Below are 21,715 nucleotides of genomic sequence, written 5' to 3' on the forward strand. Positions count from 1 at the left end.
TAGTTGAAGCCAAAATGAATCCACACTTCAGCTCTGTATACCGCGGGAGCGGAATAATATCATATCATCTTGTGAGCTGGGTTTGCTAATGCTAATGCTAGTGATGTACCTCGCACTTCTCCGGCTACACGTCAGTTTACGTTCTGAGATAACGCTGACATCCTAGCGGTTGGGTTTTATACAGTCTGTGGTTTAAACCGAACACAAACCCACGAATATTGGATGTAAATAAATAAATAAATAAATAAATAAATAAATAAATAAATATCGATACAGTGTTTTTGAGAATCGATACTGTATCGGGCAACTCCAGAGTAGTGGAGAGTCCAGCCTCTCTCGAGGAGTTGGGTTCCAGAGCCCAAACTGTGTGTGGAGGTGAGCCCAACTATCTCTAGTCGGTACCTCTCAACCTCCCGCACAAGCTCGGGCTCCTTCCCCCCCAGCGAGGTGACATTCCATGTCCCTAGCACCAGATTCCGTGTATGGGGATTGGGTCGCCGAGGCCCCCGCCTTCAACTGCCACCCAAACCACAATGCACCGGCCCCTTATGGTCCCTCCCGCAGGTGGTGGGCCCACAGGAGGTTGGCCCCACGTCGCTTCTTCGGGCTGAGCCCGGCCGGGCCCCGTGGGGTAAGACCCGGCCACCAGGCGCTCACATGCAAGCCCCATTCCCGGGCCTGGCTCCAGGGTGGGGCCCTGGTTGCGCCATACCGGGCGACGTAACAGACCTTGATTTAACTCTTTTCATAAGGGGCTTTTTGAAGTTACGCGGTAAGAGACGCCGGGCTGGTGTGGGCTTGCTCATAGCCCCCCAGCTTAGCCGCAATGTGTTGGAGTTTACCCCGGTGAACGAGAGGGTCGCTTCCCTGCGCCTTCAGGCCGGGGATAGGTCTCTCACTGTCATTTGTGCCTATGGGCCGAATGGCAGTGCAGAGTATCCGGCCTTCTTGGGGTCTCTGGGAGGGGTGCTGGAAAGTGCTCCGACTGGGGACTCCGTCGTTCTACTGGGGGACTTCAACGCTCACGTGGGCAATGACAGTGACACCTGGAGGGGCGTGATTGGGAGGAACGACCCCCCTGATCTGAACTTGAGTGGTGTTCTGTTATTGGACTTCTGTGCTAGTCATGGTTTGTCCATAACAAACACCATGTTCAAGCATAAGGGTGTCCATCAGTGCACGTGGCACCAGGACACCCTAGGCCGGAGGTCGATGATCGACTTTGTGGTCGTTTCATCGGACCTCCGGCCATATGTCTTGGACACTCGGGTGAAGAGAGGGGCGGAGCCGTCAACTGATCACCATCTGGTGGTGAGTTGGATCCGATGGCAAGGGAGGAGGCTGGACAGACTCGGCAGACCCAAACGTGCTGTGAGGGTCTGTTGAGAACGTTTGGCCGAGCCCCCGTCAGAGAGATCTTCAACTCCCACCTCCGGCAGAGCTTCAATTGGATCCCGAGGGAGGTTAGAGACATGGAGTCAGAGTGGACAATGTTCTCTGCCTCCATTGTCGACGCGGCCGTTCGGAGCTGTGGCCGTAAGGTCTCCGGTGCCTGTCGTGGCGGCAATCCCCAAACCCGGTGGTGGACACCGGAAGTAACGGATGCCGTCAAGCTGAAGGAGGAGTCCTATCGAGCCTGGCTGGCTTGTGGGACTCCTGAGGCAGCTGACGGGTACCGGCAGGCCAAGCAGACTGGCAAACCGTCCGGCGCCTCAGGAAGGGGAAGCAGTGCCCTGCCAACACTGTTTACAGTGTAAGTGGGCAGCTGTTGACCTCAACTGGGGATATCGTCGGACGGTGGAAGGAATACTTCGAGGATCTCCTCAACCCCACCAACACGTCTTCCTCTGAGGAAGCAGAGGCCGAGGGCTCAGAGGTGGATTCGTCCATCACCCAAGCTGAAGTCACCAAGGTAGTTCAGAAGCTTCTCGGTGGCAAGGCACCGGGGGTGGATGAGATCCGCCCTGAGTACCTTAAGTCTCTGGATGTTGCAGGGCTGTCTTGGTTGACACGCCTCTGCAACATCGCGTGGTGGTTGGGGACAGTGCCCCTGGACTGGCAGACCGGGGTGGTAATCCCTCTTTTCAAGAAGGGGGACCGGAGGGTGTGTTCCAACTATAGGGGGATCACACTCCTCAGCCTCCCTGGAAAAGTCTATGCCAGGGTACTGGAGAGGAGAATTCGGCCGATAGTCGAACATCGGATCCAGGAGGAACAATGCGGTTTTCGTCCCGGTCGTGGAACACTGGACCAGCTCTATACCCTCTTCAGGGTGCTAGAGGGTTCATGGGAGTTTGCCCAACCAGTCCACATGTGCTTTGTGGATTTGGAGAAGGCATTCGACCCCCGTGGCACTCTGTGGGGGGTGTTCTGGGAGTATGGGGTCCGGGTCCCTGTACGACCAGAGCAGGAGCTTGGTTCGCATTGCCGGCAGTAAGTCAGACCTGTTCCCAGTGCGTGTTGGACTCCGGCAGGGCTGCCCTTTGTCACCAGTCCTGTTCATTATCTTTATGGACAGGATTTCTAGGCACAGCCAGGGGCCGGAGGGAGTCCGGTTAGGGGACCATAGGATTTCGTCACTGCTTTTTGCAGATGATGTTGTCCTGTTGGCTCCATCAAACCAGGACCTTCAGCGCGCACTGGACGGTTTGCAGCTGAGTGTGAAGTGGCTGGGATGAGAATCAGCACCTCCAAGTCCGAGGCCATGGTTCTCAGCCGGAAAAGGATGGCTTGCCCCCTTCAGGTTGGTGGAGTAGTCCTGCCTCAAGTGGAGGAGTTTAAGTATCTTGGGGTCTTGTTCACGAGTGAGGGAAGGACGGAGCGTGAGATTGACAGGCGGATCGGTGCAGCTTCTGCAGTAATGCGGTCGATGTACTGGTCCGTCGTGGTGAAGAAGGAGCTGAGCCGTGAGGCGAAGCTCTCGATTTACCGGTCAATCTACGTTCCAACTCTCACCTATGGTCATGAGCTTTGGGTCATGACCGAAAGAATGAGATCCCGGATACAGGCGGTCGAAATGAGCTTCCTCTGTAGGGTGAATGGGCGCTCCCTTAGAGATAGGGTGAGGAGCTCGGTCACTCGGGAGGAGATCAGAGTAGAGCCGCTGCTCCTCCACATCGAGAGGAGCCAGCTGAGGTGGCTCGGGTATCTGTTCCGGATGCCTCCTGGACGCCTCCCTGGGGAGGTGTTCCGGGCATGTCCCACCGGTAGGAGGCCCCGGGGAAGACCTAGGACACGCTGAAGGGACTATGTCTCTCGGCTGGCCTGGGAACGCCTCGGAATTCCCCCGGAAGAGCTGGAGGAAGTGTCTGGGGAGAGGGAAGTCTGGGCGTCTCTGCTTAGACTGCTGCCCCCGCGACCCGGCCCCGGATAAGCGTAAGAAAATTAATGAATGAATGATACAGTATCGCCAAACACAATATCATGTGTATCGATATTTTCTTACATCCCTAATCGTTACACCCCTATTACTGTAGTATGAAGCAGAGCAGGACAGAGTGTTGTGGGAGCTGAACGAGGCCGCTGGAGCGATTGTTAATGAGAGACGAATGCAACAACACATTCAGAGTATGAGGTAATGCAGCTCTGTTTATCATATTACATACATTTGAGTGTGTTGAATAACATTCTGTGCATTCACTCGGCAGCTGCTGTTAGACACTTGTTGCAAGCTGCAGTAAACTAGATCGATTTTAGAATATCATATTAAATTCTGGATGGTTGTTGTATTGATAAATGGCATGCAATTATTTTTAAAACATATTGTATGATGGAGAAAATGCTGTATTATTGTTACTAAAAATAAAGCTGCATCTGATTATGCTATGTTTGCCACTTGACAAAACAGTGTTTCTCTCTGAGGCATGGTAAAGCATGGTACTCGCAAAAAAAAAAAAAAAAAAAAAATTAGATTTAAACAATAAGACTAAATGTGTTGAGCTATAAAACAATAATTAGTTTTCTGTCTATAAATGTATAAAAACAGTTGTTTCCTTGTCTAATAAAACAATATATAAAAGCCTCTCCATGGTTTCTGCAAAATAAAACTGGAAACAGAGGGTAACGCGGATATGACGCCAATGACAGGCGACTCCTCACACGTCCCGAATCCTTGGTTAAAATGGCAATTTTCTCATGATTTACAAGTATTTGGAAACATTTGGGATATTGTAAGTACTCAACTGAAGAAAATATAACACTGGCCCAGTGTTTTTTCGATATTTTTTACTGCAAAAATATGACCATGATGGGGAATCACTATAGAATAATGTAGATAAATGCATTTTTCAGATGAGAGCAAAACATGGCAAAACATATTAAATGACTTACAGCGCTCTTCTGGAGGTTTTGATGACTGCCGATAATCTAATGAGACACTCGTCTGATTTCTTGAATTTCTGAAGCTCAAACTCCTCCAGCTCTTCCTCTGATGTCAACAACACAAAGACCAAAGCAGACCACTGGGCAGGTGAAAGGTCACCAGATGAGAGACTTCCTTTGCTAAGGTGGGTCTGAATCTCCTTCACCAGAGTTTGGTCGTTCAGTTCATTCAGACAGTAGAACAGATTGATGGATCTCTCTGCAGACAGATTATCTTCTAATTTCTGCTTGATGTACTGAACTATTTCCTTGCTGCTCTGGTCACTGCCATCTTGCTGTGTCAAGAGACCCCGTAAGAGTCGTCGATTGGACTGGAGCGACAGACCGAGGAGGAAGCGAAGGAAAAGGTCCAGGTGTCCATTGTCACTCTCGAGTGCCTCGTCCACTGCAGTCTTCAGAAAATCAATCATGGTTTCATTTTTGTTTTCCTGTTCTGTAGACTCAAGAACAAACACACTTTTCTTGTTGATGTCTAGAAACAGATGTGCATAAAGGGCTGCAATAAACTCTTGAATGCTCAAGTGAACAAAGCAGTACATGGTACCAAGAATGATCCCTGTTTCCTCCTTAAAGATCTGGGTACACATGCCCGAGTACACTGATGCCTTATAGACGTCAATACCACAGGCTTCCAGGTCTGTGTCATAGAAGATCACGTTGTTTCTTTCCAGCTCATGAAATGCCAGTTTCCCCAGTGAAAAAATGGCATCTTTATCCCAGGAAACATCTGCTGTGTATTCTCCATCATATTTTCGGTGGCTCTGCTGGATCTGAAAGCGGAGAAAGTGTGTGTACATTTGTGTCAGAGTCTTGGGAGAGTCTTCAGTATTTGATTCCTGTAGTGTTTTAGAGATCTCATCAGCCTGATTGTTTTTCACATCATTATTTCTTTTCTCCTCCAGAATGTTCTGGAGAACAGTGGCTGAAATCCAGCAGAAGACTGGGATGTGGCACATGATAAAGAGACTCTTTGATTTTTTAACATGATCAATGATTGTGTTGCCCTGATTCTGATCCGTGAATCTTTTATTGAAGTACTCTTCCTTTTGTGCATCACTGAATCCTCGTATCTCTGTCAGCCGGTCGATACAGTCAGGAGGAATCTTACTGGCAGCTGCTGGTCTGGTGGTGATCCAGATGAGAGCAGAACGAAGCAGATTTCCCTTCATGAGGTTTGTTAGGAGAACATCCAGAGAGGCTGGTGACGATACATCACTCCACGTCTCATTACAATCAAACTTCAGAGGAAGGCGACATTCGTCCAATCCATCAAGGATGAACAGGACTTTGAATTGATTCCTTCTTGTAAGGTTCAGTCCTTTTGTCTCTGGGAAAAAATGAGTTATAAGGTCCATCAAACTTAGTTTTTCTTTCTCCTTTAAGTTCATCTCTCTGAATGGAAGAGGAAATATGAAACGGAAATCTTGATTTTCTTTTCCTTCAGCCCAGTCCAGAACAAACTTTTGCACAGAGACTGATTTTCCGATGCCAGCGACTCCTTTTGTCAGTACAGTTCGGATCTCCTCGTCTTGTTCAGGAGCTTCAAACAAATGTGTGCATTTAACCTGAATCTCTTGAGATTCATGACGCCTGGAAGCAACTTCAATCTGTCTGACCTCATGTTCAGTATTGACCTGTTCACTGCCACCCTGAGTGATATAGAGATCTGTGTAGATGTTATTCAGGAGTATGGAGTCTCCATGCTTCGCCATTCCTTCAAACACACATTGATACTTCTTTAGGCCACATTTTAGCTGATGAATGAAGAACAGCTCATCTAAACACAGGAACAAAAAAATAGATAGTTTTAGTCTTAATTTATAGTTTTATAGATAGTAGGGATGTAACAGTATTATCAATATCGTGGTATCACGATAGAAAAATTGTCTTGATATTATCATGGTCACATGACTGTATGAATTGATACATCTTCTGGGGAAAAAGTGTAGCTTTTTTTTTTCAGCCCGGTTCTGGTGTGATGGTTGGGTGAAGTGCGAGGAGCATATCCTTTCATTGAGCATGATTATTAATATTTAAAAGATTGCGTTCTCGATTTCATCACACACATAATCTAATTCCTAAATGACAAAGATTCGCAAGTGTATATTAAACCTTTGACAAAAATAAAATCGCAACATTCAAATCTACCTTCCTGCCATTGATCTAGAGAGAGTTGTCATGTTTAGATATAAACAGCTTCACAAACAGTCTTGTCAAACACACAGTATCATTTCTGTTACAAATATTCAGATAAACAATGATGTCTACTTTACCGATCAAAATAGAATAAATCACCTTTCTGAAAGTGCTTCTAATAACCACTGCATCGATTGCATTGTTACACCACTAGGTGGCAACAAATCACTGTTAAAAATGTATCTATCACTGAATCATTCTTTTAGAAACAAGTGAAGTCTTTATGAATCCAACTTACAAAAATATTGTTTCACCTGTCTGGACCTTTTTGTGCTGAATTTGTGGTAACACTTTACAATAAGGTTCATTTGTTAACATTAGATAATGTTTTAACTAATATGAACTAACCATGAGCAATGCATTTGTTACTGTATTTGATAATCTTTGTTAATGTTAGTTTGAAATTGATGTGACATTTGTCAATGTCCAGCTGGTGTAATTATTTTATTTTATACAAGGGACTTTTAGGTCATTTAACTCATCTCATATACCTCATACCTCTAAGCAACAGTTATGATTAGAGGATAAAGAGGACAGGATATGACATGGATAATTTGTAAATCATTGTAATGTTCAATCATTGTTTAACACTTATGGCACTTTTTTCCAAGTCTTCATTTGTCTTTTTTTTTTTTTTTTTAAATATCGCAATAAATATTGTATTGTGGACTTTATATCGAGGTATTATCGTATTGTAAGATAATGATATCATTAAATCTGTGAATTAAATCAGTCTACATTAATAAGTGTCAATCTGACAGATGGTCATGAGTCTCTTACCTTCTAGAGCATCAGCAGCTTCATCTTGCTTCATCTCTCTCAGGTAATGTAGTGTGAGATCAAGAGCTGCTGCTTTCATACTGCATCTATTCTCATTAAAGTCCTTCACAAAGTATTGTGTGTTCTCATTTTGTAATATTTTCTTAAACTTATTCAGCTCTTTCTTCAGAAATTTGATTATTTTGCTCTCAAGATCCTACAAACAACAATAAAATAAGACAGAATAACACAATTTAAACCAAAATGTACAACTATATTTGGTCAACACTATTGATTTAATCATTGTAATCCAGTTAAAAGACTAACATGCTAACCAGCTGTTATTTTTAACAAATAGGATAAAAATGTGTTTACAAATAAGTAATCAAGAGGAACTGCATTTCTTTGTTTAATATAATATTTGTTTGTTAGAAATATTAAACATTTATGAAAATGTGTTTTCCTACCTGGAAGATCCACAGGAGATTGTCTTTGAAATTCTTGTGGTTCCTGTGAGTATGAAACATGTAATTAGACATCAGAAAATTAATTTATTTTCCATCTTCTTAGGACACAAATAATACAATTTCATGATTTTTAAAAAAAACATAACTTTTATTTTTGATTTTAATGTTTGTATCTCCCAGGTCACTTTGCCCGTTTGGGGGTATAAATCAACGGAAAACAGAATGCTTGTTTGGCAATGCATGTTACAACATTTCAGCCATGTTTTTAAAACATTTATTCTCTCATAACTTAAACTAAACATTCTATAAAATTCTGTTGAACAGTAAGTATAATGCCTATTTATGAATATATTGTATAAATGCTGTATAATATTTAATATGCAAATTTTACAGATTAATTATGAAAAATGTAAAAATTAAATTAATGTAATTTTAACAAATATATTAAGCTAACACTGAACATCAAGTCCCCTACAAATATTGTAAATATGTGAAATGTATCAACTTTTATCAGAAGGTTAGTAGATACAGGTGGTCATGTTGTTTTTAATTGCTACCTGCAAGCTAAACAAAAAATTATGAACAATGTCAGCAAAACAAACACCCTTTCAACATGAAACCAAGAACTGAGACCCAAACTTTCCCTGCCTCGCCCCACAGGCTCTCAAATGTTTGTTTCACATCGTTCCTTCAAGGGTTAAAAAATAAAATAAAATAAAATAACTGATTTTCCAGGCAAAATATTACAGATAGAGAAAAAAGCATTAGCTGTGAATACTCTAATAAATATTTGATACAATAATGTTTCATGGTTGGTATTCACTGATACAACTTTTTAAATCAATGTTTGACCAAAAATGTATTTCATGTTCCTAATTTTATTAGATGATTGGGTTTTCTCACTGAAGTTTGGTCCTCTACCCTTTGACCAATCACTCTTCAGAGACACAGAGCTGGACACATATGATCCTGATCTTACACTAATGATATAAAAAACACTTTACTACAGGAGATACTTTAGTCTCATTTGAAAAGGTTTAATGTTGCAATTAGTGATTAAATGCAGTATAGCTGTGCATTTGTCCATTTATGACTATGGTTGGATGGATGGATGTGTGTTTATTTGCATGATCTATTTTCCATAGTGAATTTATGACTCCTTGTGGCTGCCTGTGTAATTGTGTTACTGGAATGAGTTTCATAAGGTTCCCAGGAATTGAGTTTTACTGTGACTTATTGTTTTATTCAGTCAAGTTCAATCACATGCACTATTGTGGACAAATAATGCAACTCTATAATATAAACACACAAAATACCTTTTATTAGATGATGGTTTTTCACCACTGAACTTTGGTGGTACTCCATCTTTTGACCGATCACTCTTCAGAGACACAGAGCTGGACACATGTGATCCTGATCTTCCACTAATGACACAAACAACAGAGAGAAAAACACTTTAGTAAAGGAGATACTTTAGTCTCATATGAAAAGGTTTAAAGGTGCCCAAGAATGCTTTTTCACAAGATGTAATATAAATCTAAGGTGTCTCCTGAATGTGTCTGTGAAGTTTCAGCTCAAAATACCCCATAGATTTTTTTAAATTAATTTTTTTAACTGCCTATTTTGGGGCATCATTAACAATGCACTGATTTACACTCGACGCCGCCCCTTTAAATGCTCACGCTCCCTGCCAAACGAGCTCTCGACTATATTACAGTGCATTTACAAAGTTCACACAGCTAATATAACCCTCAAATGGATCTTTACAAGATGTTCGTCATGCATGCTGTATGCATGCTTCGAATTATGTGAGTAAAGTATTTATTTGGATGTTAACATTTTATTCTGAGTGAATTTGAGGCTATATGCTCTGTGGCTAACAGCTAATGCTACATTGTTGGAGAGATTTATAAAGAATGAAGTTGTGTTTATGAATTATACAGACTGCAAGTGTTTAAAAAAAATAGCGACGGCTCGTCTCCGTGAATACAGTAAGAAACGATGGTAACTTTAACCACATTTAACAGTACATTAGCAACATGCTAACGAAACATTTAGAAAGACAATTTACAAATATCAGTAAAAATATCATGATATCATGGATTATGTCAGTTATTATCGCTCCATCTGCCATTTTTCGCTTTTGTTCTTGCTTGCTTGCCTAGTCTGTTGCTTCATCTGTGCAGATCCAGACGTTACTGGCTTGTGTAATCCCTTAAACATGGGCTGGCAAATGCAAATATTGGGGGCGTACATATTAATGATCCCGACTGTTACGTAACAGTCGGTGTTATGTTGAGATTCTCCTGTTCTTCGGAGGTCGTTTAAACAAATGAGATTTATATAAGAAGGAGGAAACAATGGAGTTTGAGACTCACTGTATGTCTTTTCCATGTACTGAACTCTTGTTATTTAACTATGCCAATATAAATTCAATTTTTGAATCTAGGGCACCTTTAATGTTGCAATTAGTGATTAAATGCAGTATAGCTGTGCATTTGTCCATTTATGACTATGGTTGGTTGGACATTTACATGTTTAGTTGCATGATCTATTTCCCATAGTGAAATTTTTAGTTATGTGTTTGTGAGTTAGTTAATTATAAAAAGATTGTGCACAATACATGTTTGGTTCTGACTCAGAATTCAGTGTAAAGATGCAATGCTGCATTAAAGACCTAAAATACGCCGGGTGTGACCAACCTCAGGCCCTAGTATCAAAGGCGACTCTGATACTGTTCTGGTTCAGTGTAAATGAACGTGAAATATAGCCGCCCTAATTAAATTACGTCATTGTCATGACAACCGAAAGCATTCAGGTCAGCTCAGGCGGCGCGAGATTCAAGAAGCAGGAGACGAAACATATAGACCTTATTTACCAGAGAAACAAGTGTGCCGCCATCTTTAGAATATTGTCTTTGAACTTCCATTTTTGCGGTAGCCCTATATATTTCTATGGCATCGCTGTTGAAGAATAATTATCTGGTGATGTTGATTTACCTGTTGTAGAGTTAATGAAAGTTATCGTGAGCATTGTTATGTTTAAAGCAGATCTCTTAACAAATGTCAGTAGACCGGGAAGATTTTAAAATGAGCAGTTCATTCATAAATACGTAAGATCGCTGTGGAAATACAAACCGGAAGTCAAAAGACAACGAGCGCAGCGCTGAAAAGGGGCGGGGCTACATAAGGAGCATTGAAGTAAAAGAGTCCTGTACTCACATCGTGAAACAAACCACCAAAATAACAGCAGAAAATCGTTGTGTCATCAATTGGCTTTCACCATTTGTAATCTGAAGAGACTGTCAGATCAACGCGCTGCTACATTTCTCTCAGATACGGTAAATTCTTAACACAATCGGCATCACTGTGATTGTGCATTGTTATATTATATTCCAAAAATCATGTCCTTGAGGACGATATTTCACCCACACATGACAGTCTGGTGAATGATGACATCTACTGTCCTGCCTGACACGCAAATGCTAGCATTATTTGTTGTTTCTGGCTCTTTGAAAAGAAAAAAAAACCCGGTGTAATAATTAATCATTTTTTGTAGCATCGTTCCAACTGTAACAATTTTCAAGAAATAGAAAATAACTATCAGTACTACAGAATTATGACAAGCATCAAAGCGTAAGATAGCTATAGCACGCAGAGGAAATTACTTTAAAAAAAACAATTTTATTTCGAGTTGTATTTCATTGTTTATTATTTAATTATTTTTAAATTAATTTTGTTAAAACTGTTAGTTTTAAAATACTTATGTTCAAAGCATTGTTTCCCACGATTTTAATTCCTGTGTAAAAGCATTTATGCCGCTTTAGAGGAGCATTAAACAGTCTGTGTAAACGCACATTTTTGTGATTTTATGCCACTTCAGAATTGGTTTCTGTGCCGCTTTTTCTGTGTAAAGATGCCTCTTAAGTGATTTAGATCCTGACTACATGCTCTGAGTAATACGGTAAAATAAGAATGCTGCTTTCCATAACCTGGAAATTAAAATTTCTTAGAGTTAATAAACAATTAACACTGAGTGTTCACTGGACAAACAGGTTAATTGATTGTAATATTAATTTTAATGGAGCTACATCCAGTTAATCTGAATAACTGATTCACATATTCATAATTAATCATAATTAAAGCTGCAGTACGTAACTTTTGTAAAAATTTATTTTTTACATATTTGTTAAACCTGTCATTATGTCCTGACAGTAGAATATGAGACAGATAATCTGTGAAAAAAAAAAATCAAGCTCCTCTGGCTCCTCCCAGTGGTCCTATTGCCATTTGCAGAAATAAACCGCTCCCGGTAAGAAGCAACCAATCAGAGTCAGGAGGAGTGTCTTAGCAGTGTCAATCAAGCTCGTGTGCGCGCTGATCACACTCCTGTCATGCACAGCCATAGTGCACAGCGCGTACAGGCGTTCAAATTCATATGGTGTGCCGCAGCTTTGCTTATGGCGGACAAACAATCCAGTTTCGTACGTATAATACCCCATAAAGTGCGTATCATATGCACGCGAAAAACTCATTTTGGCGTATATATTCTACGAGATTACAAACTCGTACTATTGATACGCATTTTCGTGTGATCGGGCTCTATTATGTCATGATATGCAGTTTTAAGATTTTTTCAGGCGAGAATGTGCTGATTTAAAGCTCAAATTTGTGGTTAATTGATAAAGATAGCGCCTTTCTGAAAATTTGATCTGACGTTGTCGGAGTTTTGAGATCCAGGCGATCACCGGACTCTCAACGCTCATGTAAGTTACCCAGCCGAGAGCAGCCTTACCTCGGCTAATCCTTCTGACGTTTGCCGCTGGCTCCGTTTTGGCTGAGGGCAACGTGACGTTTCATAAATTTATATATGGCTATTTAACTTTTGTATCATACTAAAGCGCTGATTTTGTACGCTTGACTGAATTGTCTGCTTATTTCTTATTGTATATTTTTATACCTTTTATAATGGCTATTATTGAACATTAAAACTGACATTTAACAAAAAGAGAAGGTTGTGTTTTATGTTAAAGCCTATTTCATTTCATTACAGTGAAGATAATCAGACTATGCACAAACAGTATTACATTTAATATTTTAGAAATGTAAACGAAAAGAGGCAGGGTTGTTTAATATTTCGTTTTGTTATAAATATAAGCAGACATTGCAGATAATTAATCACTCGTTGCCTGAGGCTATTAATATGTTTTTGTTTGTTTCTTTAAATAAAACGAAAAGAGGCAGAGTGGTTTAATAACAAATTTTGTTTTTATTCTTGGCTAAAATACACATACAGAGATAACCGGAGAAGCCAGCGCGAGCTGAGTGACGTTATCAAGTACGCTGCTGTTCCATTTGCAGAATCACCGGACTTGTGTTCTCCCGTCCACGGGAGTTCGTTCTCCGGAGTCGAACTTGCCAAGTCCTAACTACCAAGGACACGAGTCCGAACTTAGTGAACTTTGTTTCGAGAAACGCCTAGTGTCAAAACTCTAGCCGCATAACATACAGATAAAATGTCACGCAATGTGCAAAGCAACTATTGAAACCTACTAATTCACTGGCTTGTCATGTTGCTGAAATAATGTACTAGCAAACCTTATTTAGCATTACATATCGATAGAATAATTACTTGCATACTGTAACGTTAGTTACCGTTATATTATCTTACTAGCTATTTATTACTTATAGAAATAGTGCATATAACGTTACGTCATATAGTTACATTACATGTATTGCAAAATACGTAATGTTTTGAGGACCAAGTTTGTAGTCAAAGTATGGGCAGGCCATAGTCAATGTAAATCATATTGTTGATGTTTCGTCTGTACCAGTGAATGTGCCATAACTGTTTATCCGCCTTACTAGCCTGCGCGTTCACGGCAGGCTCCGTTGTGATGGGGGAGGAGCTGTGGAGGGAGGGCTGTAGCGCAGCAGAGAGCAAGGGGGAGTGACCTGTGAGTTGTACTTGCTCAAATTTTCAGGCTAAGTCAACGTTTTCTAAAAACTCCCTACTGCAGCTTTAATAATCATAATGAGTTATGAATAATTATTAATATTCCCCCTTTGAGTTAATTTGCTACAGTTTTATTCAGTCAAGTTCAATCACAAACACAACACTATAATATAAACACACAAAATACCTTTTATTAGATGATGGTGTTTTCTCACTGAGGTTTGGTGGTACTCCATCTTTTGAATGGTCACTCTTCAGAGACACAGAGCTGGACACATGTGATCCTGATCTTACACTAATGACACAAAGAACAGAGAGAAAAACACTTTAGTAAAGGAGGTTCAACTGTGTCTGAAACACATCCGTGTCTTTCTCTAATCCTCCACAGAAATGCCCACACTCACACAATTTACCAGCTTCTATTAGAGCTGCACCTTCTTTGCCTGTATTTAAATGCTGGCTTAAAAATCATGTCAATAGCCTTTATCAAGCCATGTTAATCATATTGTTATGTCATATTGTTATGTTGAGTTTCAATGTTTTGTTGTTTCTTATTCATTTTGTTCTACCTGTATTGTACAGCACTTTGGATCAACTAGTAGTTGTGTGAAAGTGCTTTATAAATAAAGAAAGAAGAAGAAGAAGAAGAAACTTTTAAAACTACTTCAAACTTTCTGGCTAGGCTTTTTCAAGCCAACTTAAAGTTTGTCTACAAACTTTACTCATCTAGTTTTATTTTACTGGCTCACGTTGGTTTAATGATTTCTTTAATGTACAAGAGTGAGATTAAATATGTTAAAAACACTTGAACATTTTAAGAGAACATGTCAAGTTTTTTTAATTAACAGAAATGGAAAGCAGAAATGTCTGTGTGACACAGTTTTGTTAGAATACTTCGAAATTAAGTGTTTAATTGTTTCCTAATGTCTGTCAATAATATTATGATCTAAAAACCATGTATTTGGATTAATTCAGTGTGTTCGCATCTAGAAGGAAATTAACAAATTATTAATGGTGATATTGTCTATAGAATCCTGTGACAAACAAGCATTTATAGACAATGTCAGAGTTAATTTAAGAAGTTTAAAACTGAAGAAATATAAAACACTGATTAAAGTTTTGTTATTCACAGGAAAAACAAACTCCAGCAGAGTTTAAAATGATGGTGTGAAACAGACGCAGTGTTACCTGTGTTTCTCTGAGAGACTCATCTTAGAGAGAGAGTCCTTTCCTCGCTCCTCTGATCAGCACTGGATTGAGAAAACAATCAATCGTTCAGCAGGACCTGGAAATGACAAGATTTTACAGAGATGAAGAACATGAAAATAATGAAGAATGATGAGTTAGACACAACAGCAAAAACAATTAATAAAATAAAGTGAGTTATAAATATATTGTCATGTAAAATAACTGAAAGGTCTTAATAATTTCAGATTGCTTAATGAGTTTAACTGACTCATGACTCTAAATATGAATTCACTGGAGAACAGAAATTTACATTGTGCTGAAAAACTGAACACAATCTGTTATTCTCTATTCCAGTTTAATATTTTACAATCATATTTACACAATCTTTATTAATTGTTGAATTGTTTGTCGTTTAATCATTACTTTAGTTAAATTTAGTTAAAGTAACCTGCATTATGATCATACTGGAGAACTAGCCTACTAACATATATGAACTGAAATATTAAATTTAATAATAACAGATTTTTGTTCTTTGGAAAATAAAATATATAAACACATTCACGTTAGGCCTCATCTTCCTGTTTACTGTAAATGTCTGGTTCAAAATTACTATCGACTTCGCATCACAAAATCAACAGCCTAAAACAGAAGAGAAAATGGAGCAAACCTTCAGAAACATATTCGTTTTCAATAAACCTTTCTCGGTTACCCTTTCTTCTTGTTTTAACATCCGTAGCCTTCAAAAGATTGTCATTTCTGGAATAGTCTTCGTCTGGAGTATCAACAGGTGTCAAGGATCATCTAGAGATAATTACGGACATGCGCGTGCACGCAGATGTTTACCTGGATTTCCAGCAGATGTTTGACTGCGACAGATTCGACACATGTGATATTTCACTGATCATAGATTTAAAAACAACAACATAAAAAAAAAAAAAAAACAACAACGTATGTTTCACCCAATAGAATACACTGGTATGCATAATAATGCATATTTGATGCTTTTCTTCTTCTTCTTCTTCTTCTTCTTCTTCTTCTTTTTTTTGCCATATTTGATGCCGTTTCACGCTCACAAACCACGCCCATGTTAACATGGTACATTCAGTTTCAATAAAAGTCTTTGATTTCAGTGAATGGTCAGACTGTCAGCGCACTGAAGTAAAACTGAAGTATTTTCTTTTCAACATTAGTGTATTATATTGTGTCTGTAGTGTGCTGTCATGTCTTATAATCACAAAAAGCAAACGATATAGATTAAGTTAATTTTTTATTATGCAATAACAACAAATACAAGACAAACAGCAACAAACAATATTTAACAACACTAAACACAACAAAGATGAGGGTCACAAAACAAAACAAAACAAAAAAAAGCATATTAAATTAGGTCAAATTATTACTGGACACTGTAACAGAATTACATGCAATATAATTTTTTGAATTTCTTAAAGAGTTTAGATATAAATAAAAATCTTTCTTAAAAATAAAAAAAGGAGTTTTGTTAGAGAAATTGTATTTGTGAATATAAAATTTGGCATGAAAGAATAGTAAATTAAGTACAAAATTAAAATGAGAAGGGTCTGAATTCAGAGAAACACCAAAAAAAAACATATTTTGGGCTTATACAGAAGTTAGATGATAGATATCTTTTAACAAAGTTTGAAAAATCAACCCAAAATACTTATTTACTGCAATAAACACAGTCTCAAAACAAATGGTTAATCATCTCTTCAAAATGATGACAAAAGGAGCACATGGGGGAAATATTATTATTAAATTTTGCTAGTTTATAATTAACTGGATAGCAGTTGTGAATAATTTTAATAGAGACTTCAGCAACTTTACTAGATAAAAGATATTTTTGCAGAAGAAGCCAGAAATCTTTCCAAATAATATCATTAAATTTGTTATTCCAAAAGCTTACACAAGCAGGTAAACAGATCTGATTTATGTTAAGAATTAAGCTTTTTTTTTTTTTTTTTTTTTTTTTTTTGTTAAACTGCTGAGAAGACACTGATCAACAAATAGATTTGTGCTGTTAAAATTAGGAGGAGAGCATAAAGGACCTTTAGATTGACTGAAGATTTGACACAATCAGGAATTATGCCAAAAACAATGGCATACTCTCTTGGGGAGACTGGGAAAGAGAAATCTTGCATAAAGTGTTTATATGAGAGCAGGACACCCCATCATCTAAAAGTTGACTCACTAAAAGTATATTTTTATTAAACGAATTGTTTAAAAAAAAGGATTTATTTTTATGTTTAATATTTTGGTTGTTCCAGATAAAATAGTTATGTGGAGAAAATTATAATTATATATTAGGGACCAGCATATTAAAGCATGTTTATGAAAACTAGAAAGAGTTAAAGGTGTTTTAGATGAACTGAAAATATGATTTGGGATAATATTCCAAAAAGACGTGGGATTGTTCAAAAAAGACTTTATCCTTTTAATCTTGAAAGAATTATTAAGAGTGGAAAAGTCCTCTAACTCAAAACCACCCATTGCCCGATCATCATAACACTCTTTTTAATTAAGTGACTTTAGACTTCCAAACAAAGTCTATATATAGTTTATATTTGTCTATCATTCTACAAATCTCCACAGAAACATCCAGAGCCATTGTGGGATAAATAACCCGAGATAACCTGATCTGCTTTAAAGAGCAACACTCCACCTGTTATAGATAAATCACGCTGTAAGAGTTCAGTTTATGTTGGACAGCAAGAATAAGAGGTTCAAAATGAAGTTTTGATCCTTTTTCTGATCTTTACAAATAATTATACCAGTATTTAACTTAGGATTTAACTGGAATGTCACAAATTTGAACATCAGTCGAATGTTTGATAGAAAATAGGTCACATTTATGAATATTAAGAACTAAACCAGAAGCAGATGAAAAGAGATTAATTATTTTTAAGGATAAGAAACTTGATATTTATTTTTCAAAAACAGAGTTGTGTCGTCGGATAAAGTTAAAATTAGCAGTAGGCATGCAAAGTCTTTTATGTTTTTATTAACAAGTCGTAATTGATTTTTTAGGCTACATATAATTGCATTAATTGGTCTATTCTCTCATATAAAAACAAAGAAGTACTTTGGCTTATTTTACTCTGTCCACATCCGCTCTCAGGCTGCATCCAAAATCATACTCTCTTCAGTAGGTACTTATTTTAAATGTGTAATTACAAAAAGTATGATATAGTATGAGTTGTGTGTAGTATGAATGTAATCTGGACGTAATCGTCATGCTGTCATCATCATGTGACCAACCAGCCTCAGTTACGTCGCTTCACTGCCATTCACAAATCCTCTCCTGTAGCCTCATGGGTTAGTAAAGTATCCATCATACACTTGCTGTGTTCGAAATCACCCCTTATACCCTCATTCACTATTCCCTACATTCACTATACCCTCATTCACTATACCCTCATTCACTATTCCCTACATTACTCCACTAATATAGTCCACTGAAGGAGTGAATTCAGACACTGAGTGCGCCGATTTCACATAGTTTGTGCTGCTGTTTAATACTTATTTGAAACGAAACAAACTGGCAGATCCAGTAGTAATGAATATTTATGTTGAACTCTGCCATGAAAACTAGCATGTACAAACTTTAATTAAACGATTTAATTATCAATTACAAAGGAATTTATAGCTGTATGATGCTGGACCAGCGCAGTTTGGAAAATGAATGAATGATTGATTCAGCTGCGGGCGCGTGTCTCACAGTGCATTATGGGTATTCTCTAGCTTGAGCGTACATTGGTTATACACTCGTTATTGCGTTGCATTGTGGGATTGAATGAGTGAACTCAACATCGTCCACTATGGTTTCGGACACCACTACAAATGTCTGTCCCCTCAAATATCCCCTATTTCGGACACAGACACTCACTTCAGAATCTCTCCGGAAGTAGTCGGTCATCTGGGTAATTTTTGTCTACTCTTTTAGGAGTACTGTGAATTCAGACAAGCTTTTTCTGTACTGTTTTTCGCCTAGTATGTAGTAAGGAAGTATGCGGTTTCGGATGCAGCCCTCATGATGCAGCCCTCAAAATTCGAATCCTTAAAGGGATAGTTCACCCAAAAATGAAAATTTGATGTTTATCTGCTTACTCCCAGTGCATCAAAGATGTAGGTGACTTTGTTTCTTCAGTAGAACACAAAGGATGATTTTTAACTCCAACCGTTGCCGTCTGTCAGCCATATAATGCATGGCAATGGGAACTCCATTTATAAGAGTCAAAAAAACATGTGCAGACAAATCCAAATTAAACCCTGCGGCTCGTGACGACACATTGATGTCCTAAGACATGAAACGATCGGTTTGTGTGAGAAACTGAACAGTGTTTATATCATTTTTTACCTCTACACTATGTTCCACTGCTTTATGCATCCGGTGTGTGAGCTTCATACGCAAAGGACACTTTAAGAACCACATGCGCATTCACTCTGGAGAGCGTCCGTTCACGTGTCACGAGTGTGGGAAGAGCTTCACGCAGGCCACCATCCTCAAAAACCACCAGCACTTGCACTCGGGAGAGAGACCGTTCAGCTGCGGCCAGTGCGGGAAAAGCTTCATCTCAGCGAAGCACCTGAAGATCCACCAGAAAATTCACCAGAAGCTTTTCTTGTGCTCTTTCTGTGGAAAGATGTTCTCGCAGCTGGGCTACCTGAAAGAGCACCAGAAAATACACAGCGGCGAGAAAGCTCACATGTGCTCGGTGTGCGGGAACAGCTTCTCTAGAGCCAAATATCTGAAAGAGCATCAGAAGGTCCATACGGGAGAGAAACCCTACAAGTGCTCACATTGTGACAAGAGCTTCAGTCAGTCAGGGAACCTGAAAATACATGAGAGAGTTCACACCGGAGGGAAGCCGCACCGCTGCCCGCCATGTGGAAGGAGTTTCGTCACATCCAGCGCTCTGCTGTCATTTGCTTCTACATCTTTGTGCACAGCTACATTAAACATGTTAACTGTGTGTATTGGAATTCATTTCCATCCACATATTTATATGCAAACTTTGTAATATTACAATAAAAAGTGTTGTATGGAAACGCCAAGATGCACATAAATAAAAAAAAATGCATAAAAAACATGAACTCAACTGAGGCGGATAACTGTTTTATCCGATAAGAAGACTATGATGGAAGCTACGATGGAAACGCATTACCGAATAAATCCCTCGATGCGTAACAGAAGCTCACATACCTTTGCCTCAACAGAGGCTGTGATTGGATAACTGGACTAACCAGCAGACCAATCGCATCTCAGCATCTCAAATGTTGGTTTGGTGGTTCTGAAATGCCTGAGCCAAAGTGTGTCATCAGAATGATTTGGTTTAATTCCCTCCAGAAGTGTCTCACATGAGCATCTGAATGCAAGAGAACATGACAGTGTTTATTGTGTTTCATCTGCCGCTCTGAGACGCAACTCATTTATGATGAAGGAAAAAAGAGCCAATTGCAGCAACTTACATTTTTATTACTGATATTTTGCACCAACTTCCCAGGAAGTGACAATTCTGTTCTCTTGAACACATGGAAATTTAGCTTTTTTTTGGGTAAATGTTTTATGCCATATAAGTTAAATAGCTAATGTTTAACATGAGTCTGTTATTTCTCCATGCATAGCCTTAACAAATCAAGTATAAATGATAGCTTGTGAGAGGAGGTGAATGGAAAAGACCTGCAGTGAGAATATGAGGAGATCAGAACAGAAGCCTAACCAGTCAACAGCTGCAGTGTTGATGAAAATATGAAAAAAGGATCTTTGCAAGTTAATTTATGGCTGAATAGAGTACATTAATATTATTTTCAAGAACACTATGGTGTAGTCTTGTATGTTATGAATTGAAATGTCCATAAATGAGAGCAAAATATTGTACAGAGCTACTCATCTAATGAGCACAGAGGACAGATGTACTTGAGTTCAGCAGATGTTCAGTATTGTTCCAACAATGTATCTCAGTTCTGTGGTAATAAACCTTTTTTCCCCACAACACTCCATCAGATCTCTAATTTCACCAGCAGATACACACACTACTGAGAAAAGATGAAACTGCTGTAAGAGATCTTGCATGAAAAGACTTTCTTTTTTAAGAAAGTTTAACATATATACTGGCGTAAGGAACATTAAATAGTTTAAATTAAAAGAACAATTTCTTCAGATGAAATTCAAATGGTTTGACAATTAGAGATCAGACTGTACAGAAACTGAAATCTACAGATAACGCTAACACACACTATATACACACAGTCACACAATGTTGATGTTGTTAACATTAAAGGCAGGGTAGGCAAAAAAATGTATAAAAAACTTTTTTTCAAAATTTGTTTAAACTTTATTTATATATCAATACATAATTAAAATGTAAGTACTCTGAAAAAGAAAGTATAAAAATCGAGTGTCTGTAGACCTCTCACGACTGTTTTAAAGACAGCTCATTATTTCCATTCACTCCACCCCCTCCCTTCTGGGCTCCTTCCAAAGCCACGCCCCCAAAACGCATGAACGTGTGACTCCGACCACTGAGCTGGAAGACGCATTATTTACCTGAGACGAGCGGAGAGGAAGGAGCACGGCATGTAGTGACATCATGTCAGAATCACATGTAATAAAAATAACTTTATAATTATGAAGATAAACAAACAAGATGTATTTTAGTACTCACTATCAAGCTAGCATATTGATATTGGTAAAGTTCAAAATATATATTTTTTGATTCGCTAACGAGCTATCTATAAGGCAAAGCTAAAAA

General features: G+C 38.8%; 2 protein-coding genes across 5 annotated transcripts in view; one reads left to right on the forward strand and one right to left on the reverse strand.

The window, feature by feature from the left end:
- LOC125242871 (NACHT, LRR and PYD domains-containing protein 12-like) overlaps positions 1–15,816 on the reverse strand; it is a 51,469-nt gene extending 35,653 nt beyond the window's left edge. The window contains exons 1-7 of one of the 4 annotated variants that reach the window (XM_048151927.1): positions 15,613–15,816; positions 14,946–15,042; positions 13,945–14,052; positions 9,119–9,226; positions 7,803–7,845; positions 7,357–7,552; positions 4,330–6,157 (exon numbers count right to left, since the gene is read on the reverse strand). In XM_048151927.1, coding sequence (XP_048007884.1) covers positions 4,330–6,157; positions 7,357–7,552; positions 7,803–7,845; positions 9,119–9,226; positions 13,945–14,052; positions 14,946–14,968 — 2,306 coding nt within the window. In that variant the 5' untranslated portion in view covers positions 14,969–15,042; positions 15,613–15,816. The remainder of the gene's footprint in view (positions 1–4,329; positions 6,158–7,356; positions 7,553–7,802; positions 7,846–9,118; positions 9,227–13,944; positions 14,053–14,945; positions 15,043–15,612) is intronic. The other 3 variants (XM_048151917.1, XM_048151945.1, XM_048151936.1) reach the window with 3 other exon arrangements.
- A 3,655-nt stretch (positions 15,817–19,471) lies between these two features.
- Positions 19,472–21,715, forward strand: part of LOC125243169 (gastrula zinc finger protein XlCGF57.1-like) — a 132,833-nt gene continuing 130,589 nt past the window's right edge. The window contains exon 1 of the mRNA XM_048152585.1: positions 19,472–19,881. Coding sequence (XP_048008542.1) covers positions 19,607–19,881 — 275 coding nt within the window. The 5' untranslated portion in view covers positions 19,472–19,606. The remainder of the gene's footprint in view (positions 19,882–21,715) is intronic.

The sequence above is a fragment of the Megalobrama amblycephala genome, linkage group LG1 (genome assembly GCF_018812025.1).
Source record: "Megalobrama amblycephala isolate DHTTF-2021 linkage group LG1, ASM1881202v1, whole genome shotgun sequence".
Classification (NCBI taxonomy): domain Eukaryota; kingdom Metazoa; phylum Chordata; class Actinopteri; order Cypriniformes; family Xenocyprididae; genus Megalobrama; species Megalobrama amblycephala.